Raw genomic sequence first — 6604 nt, forward strand, 5'->3', positions numbered from 1 at the left:
TCGCACAGGAGCAAAAAATAACAGAGGTTCAAAAAGTAAAAGAATAAAATTAAATTCAAGTTTTTTGTTTGTCTATTTGAGCTGCACTGGCAAGACCACATGGGACCTCCTCTTAAAGATGCGGGTGAAGAGAGAGCATCTCCTCTCAGGTGAACCAGAGGCGGAGCATGGCTCCTCATCCAATGGGGCCGCACAGGAGCAAAAAATAACAGAGGTTCTAAAAGAATATATTCAAATTCAAGTTTTTCCATTTGGTTGGTTCAAGTTGTCACTTGTGCTGCACTGGCGAGACCGCAGAGGACCTCCTCTTAAAGAAAGATCTGATGTGGGTGAAGAGAGAACATCTCTTCTCAGGTGAGCCAATGGGGACGCACAGGAGCAAAAAATAACAGAGGTTCAAAAAGTTAAATTTAGATTAAAGATTTTGGGGCCTTTTGAAGTGAATGGTGACAGGAAGTGAATTGGAGAGAGAGCAGGGGTGATATCCGGAAAGGACCGCAGGGCGGGAATCGAACCCAGGTCACCGGCGTACAGTGCAGGTGCCCCAGCCAGTTGCGCCACAGCTGAGGCCATTCAAGTTGTTACTTGAGCTACACTGGCGAGACCGCAGAAGACCTCCTCTTAAAGAAAGATCTGATGCGGGTGAAGAGAGAGCATCTCTTCTCAGGTGAGCCAATGGGGATGCATGGCTCCTCATCCAATGAGACCGAACAGGCAAAGGACTCTGGGGAAACTGAACAAGAGGCAGGTTGGAAAAGGTGACTTGATGAATTTATGAATTTCTGATTTAAAAAAAGATTACTACTTCGATCACACAATACAAAATATTAATTTATGAATTAGAATAGATTCACATTTTGGACATGTGGTGCTCCCACTTGGACACTAGCCTGTGTGTGTAATGTACACTTACCGGCAATATTGTCAGTGATGCTGATTGCTGTGGCTCCATCTGCGTTGGCCTTTCTTTGGCTGCCTGACTTGTTTCTCTGATCATCGGAGAGGCAGAGCAGTCAATCATTATTTATACAAATCTTGAGCGTGTGGCATATCATAACAGTGTTTTAACATAATGTAAAAAGGTAAAATTTTACCTTCAGGCAAGACTTAATCTTCTTCATATTTGGAAGGAACTGAAAGCATCCACTCCCTCTCTTGTCTTTCTTAGGTGTAGCGTCATTATTATTTGTCACATCAGTTGTAATCTCGCTGATCAAAGATCTCACAACAATCTTCTCTACTGAGGGGTCCTTTATCTCCAAGGCCAACAGGACACTGTTCTTTGATCCATATTCACTCAGGAGGTTATTGTAGATAACTTTGAATACTTTGCAAATGTTCACACCAGCAGGGCAAAAGTCAGTTTTGGAGACACCAAGTGCTGCTGTGAGCTCAGAGAGCACCTTGTTGATAAGTTCTCTGCATTGATCCAGCATATCGTCAGAGAGTGAATCCTCATTTTGTAGCTTTGACAGCAGGCGGATCATGAGTACAGACACAAGGCTGGAGTAGTCCGTAGAACCTTCCTGACTGTCTGCACGTCTCTTGTCGTCCAGGAGTCCTAAATCTGGTGTGTTGAAGGCAACATCGTAACCGGGTAAACCAGACTCCCTCAGAAAAGCTTCCATATCCATGGGCGAACGCGTTGCCAGGGAGAGTATATTCATGACGTCAGCGACCATCGCATTCATGGCAACCTGCAGTACCTCTGCCAGAATCTGAGACGGTGATTCCGCGGCGCGGTCCTCTCCGTTTCTGGCCATGGAGCTTAGGCCACCTGGACAGGACACTGAGGCAGCGGCCGACCTCAGGGGGGCCCTTGCACCTGACTTCCATGACGAGGGCAATTTGAAGCAAGGCAGAAATAAATCCCTCACACACTCCTGTGCGAACATGCCTATGATCTGGCTAACCATGGCTCCTTGAGGTACATCCTGGGCCTGTTTCATGGCAACAAGAGCAGAGTCGGAGGCAGACTTTGCAGCAGCAACAGTTTGTCTACCCTTCAGGAGAATCTGGTAAACGTCCTCAATCAGGTCCTGAGAGGACTGAATATGTCCCTGGGAGAGAGCCTTTTCTAATCTCTTCCACACTGAGGTCAGATGACCCTGAGAGGGCGGCCTGCTGGAGCTCTCCTCATTTTGCAAGCCGAGCGTCGAGGTGATGCTGTTCACAGCGCTCACTACGGTTTCGTGCGGTACACACGCAGAATCCTCATCTTGAGGCAAATCGCTCAGGTCAATGTTCACAGCCACCAATGTGTCTGCTGCCATGGGGGCTGCAGTGGAGACCTCTGGTATGACCACAGACTCTTCAGGAAGGCTCTCCTCACTCCAGTTTGACCAGCTTCGTTCTGAGGTACCAGATAAGGAGGAGAGGGCCCTATCCTGGTCCAGGTCAGTGTGACGGTCCACCATCCCAACATCTTCAATCAGTGAATCAATGACGACCGTTATCTCCTTGACGTTGTCGTCAGAACTTTGGAACTTGCTTGAGTTTGCGAGCTCCTCCTGAATGCAAAGCAAGACTTGGCCGATAGCTTCCTTAGCTGAAGCAGAATGCACAGCCTTCCTTTGGCGGCTTGACAGCTTCGTAAAGAAATCTCTGAGATTCAACTGCAAGCGACCGTACATATCACGTGTGGTGGACCACACTTTCAAATCTTGAGTCAGAGCATCTTGGGCTGGGGAGTTCATCAGGCATCGGACTCCATCTAGAACGGTTCCCACGAGGCTGGATGCGATGGAAGCGGAATCAGAGGCAGGAGAGAAGCCTAGAGGGTTGTCCAACATCACAGGTCCAGTAAAACTTTGCGCTAATTTAAGCAGCACCTGGCTCACTTCCCTAGTCACGGTAGCGTGGAACTCATCGCTGGAGAGTTTGTCTGCCATTTCAGATTTCACAAGGCTGGACTCACCAGAATCACGTGTTCCAGAACAAGCCAGTTGGGTTTCTAGCTCAAGAATAATGCTATCTGCGACGGACGCTACAGCAGAGCTGGAAGAGTCAGCTGGAACTGACTTTGCCGTGAAGAGCATCAACATCTTTCGCGTCACTGCTTTTGCACAGCCATTGCAGCCCTCACTTTGACGCTTACAGTGCGCAGAGACCTCGGAACACAGGGATTGGGCCTCAAGCTGTTCAACTTGGCCTTTGCCCTTGCATGATACATGGGCGAAAAACTCTCTCACGGTGTCTTCCACACTTTGGAAAATTGTTGAAACACCTGTGAAACAACCTCCTTTTGGAGTCCCATTGTCACACTGCAGGGTCTCAAGACAAGTCCTCATGCCATTTACGAACTGATCAACGATGCGTTTGGCTGCAGAATTCACATCTGGAGTGGTCTGTTCATGTTCCAGCTGCCATCTGGAGCCCACTGGCAGATTTTCGGACAAATCTTTGTTGAGCATTGGGCCATCAGGCGAGCATGGGCGCAAAGAAATGCAGCCACTAACTGCCGTAAGCATCACATCACTCGCTGCCTTGAGAGCTCTTCTCTTACACTTTTCACTGCCTAGGTTTGAGAGGCATGGAAGAGATGCGCTTGCTGGCCTGCCAGACAATTGCTCATCACATTTGGTGTTGTCAGTTGGTGATGAGCCGGATGATGACCAGTTGTCGATTTCGAATAGGATGCCGTCCACAAACTCTTGAACAGGTGTATTCAAAACCTGTTCTCGTGAATACTTGGGCAGGTATGAAAAAGCCACATTATTCAAAACATCTATGGTGCAAGAGTCCAGCTCGTTCTGGGTCATATGGCACACCCTCACAGCGGCAAGGGCTTGGTCACTTTGAGCAAGGAGCCTCAGCTCGGACTCACTAACAACGGAGGGCACTGTTATCACAGAGTCATGGGAGCTGTGAGCATCCTCCATCACTCCCGACTTCTCCATCACATTCTCACTCTGGTGAACAGAAGAGGTTCCACTCAGCTTCTTGAAAAAGTGGCAAAGCATGGCGCGCACTTTGTGATAAAGCCCTCCGGTGACTACGACTCTCTGGTTCTTTAGGAAGTGAAGACGGTCTCCGCCCTGAGCAGCCGATCCCCCCTCTTTCTCACACATGGGCGAGCTTTGAGTGGCCCTAACTGCTGACATAATGTCAGCCACAAAAGCATCAACAATCAGAGAGGCAGTGCTTTGGACAGATGGGGTGGGAGAAGGCAGACCATTGTTTGGTACCGCACTGCTTTGTGGCCGGATCTCAGCACTGAGAACGTCGCTGACGGCCTTTGTTGCCTGGCTATGGAAGTCTTCACAGCTAAGTTTCTGCACTATCTCTCTGTGAGCCTGGTTAGTCTTTTGGCTGGCAATCTCTTTATCGCTTACTGAAGTCTTTTCCTCTATTAGACATAGCTGAGTATCTTCAACAGAAGTGCTTTTGTCAGTCAAGATTCTAAGAGCACTTTTCATCGATGCCAGCAGTGACTTTGCCTTCTTGTTTCCATCAAAACATGTTTCTGCGGCAGTGATAACAGCAGTCATAGCTTCTCCAGTAGTGCACTCTAAGGCTGTGTCCAGCTCTTCATTTTCCTCCACAGCCAAAATGGTGCCTGTCTCAGAAATGGCATGAGCATCAATCAGAGAAGTCACAATGTGAACCAACTCATGGCTCTTGGTCTCCTTGGCGCCATTCGGCATCTTGCAGGCCTTGGCAATGTTGAAATTGACCATGTCAACAACCTCTCTAACGATGGCATGGTTCAAGTGGTTCGAGTTGGCTGCAGGGCCGACTCCATCTAATTTGCTCAGATTCTTCTGAACAGAGTTCCGGATGCTCGCCACGGATATCCCATAATTAGCTTTCAGGAGTCCACTGAATGAAGCAGCTCCAACAGATGAGCAAGACCTTCCAGACAGAGGAAAACACTTAATCACACTGTATACACTATATTAAAGTCATAGTATCATATTTTGTATCATATATACTGACATTATTACATTCTTTCATAAACCTACCTCTTTGGTGACAACTCAACAACAGGCGTCTCTTTGAGGGCAATTACACACCATGAAGGCAGCCTGCTAGTGTCATTCTTTGGAACAATATCCACCAGGTTACCATGCTTAAGAATCATCACATCTTTTTCATCCTCGATGTACATGATTGACGATGATGATGATGACGCACATCTGACTGGTGTCTCACTGCTAGGCTCTTCAGGTTCGTCCACTGCACCTGACGCCAGTGGAGTCTCTGGGTCTCGTATCGCCAGTCTCATAACAGCTGGAATAACAACCTTGATGGCACTCAAGGACACCACCTTTACTATGCTTTTGCATACTTTGAGGACCGCGACCCTTGTAACCTATTTTGAACAAGGACAATAAATCAGGTTCTGTTCTGCATGACCTGTTGACCTCTGAAACTAATTGCAGTGCATGGAAATATTGAAAATATTGTATTGAAATATTGTGTTGAGAACAATGACAATGACAACCATTCTCAGATTAGCACCACTGTTCTCAACACTTTATGTACAAACTTCATTAAAAAATGTTAAAATAGGTCTTCTAAAGGACATGGCTGCTATTCTTTTGTCATTTTTGTAACATTTGTTATACAGTATTGTATTGAAATTACTGATCACTCTAGCAACACCCTGGCAACCGTCTCATTTAGCCAAGCAACAACCTGACAACCACCATTATAATGTCAACCTAGCAGCCATTACTGTATCATAATGTCAACATAGCAACCACAAAGGCAATCACTTTAAATAGCATAGTAAACACTGTGATAGCCCTAGCAACACCCTAGCAACAATCTTAATTACCTTAGCGACCACTACCATACTGTAAACATAGCAACCAGCATAGCAACCACCATGTCTACCCTAGCAACACCTTAGCAACCATATCAATCACCCTAGCAACAACCAAACAACCACTATCATGTCAACCTAGCAACTGCTTTAGCAACTAACATAATTACCCAAGCAACAACTTGACAACCACCATTATAATGTCAACCTAGCAGCCATTATCATACCCAGTCAGCACAAATAGAGACAAATACGTCTCCAAGACGCCTGCAAGATCTTAACAGCTTAATTACATCGCGTTCCATTTAAAACAGGGGTGGGCAACTAATTTAGCCAAGGGGCCACATGAGACACTGGAACTGTTGCGGAGGGCCGGACCCAAAACGCCAAACTCAAAACGCCAAACTCAAGCCTGAACTCAGTTCTGTTCAATTCTATTCTGTTCTTGTACAACATTAAGTAAATCGTATGGTTTTGGTTACTAGGCCTACTAGTAAGAGTAGAGATGAAAATGTGAGGGAGACCAAGTAAAAACGGCAATCATAGCCTATATGTCCAGTATTTAAAATAAAGTAATTGTTTGACATTGACATGTTGTTTTTCAGTATACAAATGTAAAAAAAAAAAACTTCTAATGCTAGGCCATGAAAATGTGATGGAGTCAGTAGCCTACAAACTTATCCCTATGCCACCATTATTTCAAGCAATATTTCAAAGACCATAATTTAAATTAACTCTGACAACATAATTTAAATTAGACTATGAACATGTGGAGCAGAAAATAGTCGGCTAGTTAATCAACATTCACGAACGAATTTTGAGAATTAAGGCTAT

The 6604-nt window shown here is 45.9% G+C and overlaps 1 protein-coding gene across 1 annotated transcript; it reads right to left on the reverse strand.

The window, feature by feature from the left end:
* Positions 1 to 482: 482 nt before the first annotated feature.
* On the reverse strand, positions 483 to 5188 carry LOC134094442 (uncharacterized). Its single transcript, XM_062547953.1, has 6 exons — positions 4965 to 5188; positions 4510 to 4854; positions 3771 to 3825; positions 1095 to 2615; positions 914 to 989; positions 483 to 733 (listed from the first exon to the last, which is right to left on the reverse strand). The coding sequence occupies exons 1-6, from the start codon at positions 5108 to 5110 to the stop codon at positions 591 to 593; spliced, it is 2286 nt and encodes a 761-aa protein (XP_062403937.1). The 5' UTR covers positions 5111 to 5188; the 3' UTR covers positions 483 to 590.
* Between the last annotated feature and the right edge of the window lie 1416 nt (positions 5189 to 6604).

The sequence above is a fragment of the Sardina pilchardus genome, chromosome 10, assembly GCF_963854185.1.
Source record: "Sardina pilchardus chromosome 10, fSarPil1.1, whole genome shotgun sequence".
Lineage (NCBI taxonomy): Eukaryota > Metazoa > Chordata > Actinopteri > Clupeiformes > Clupeidae > Sardina > Sardina pilchardus.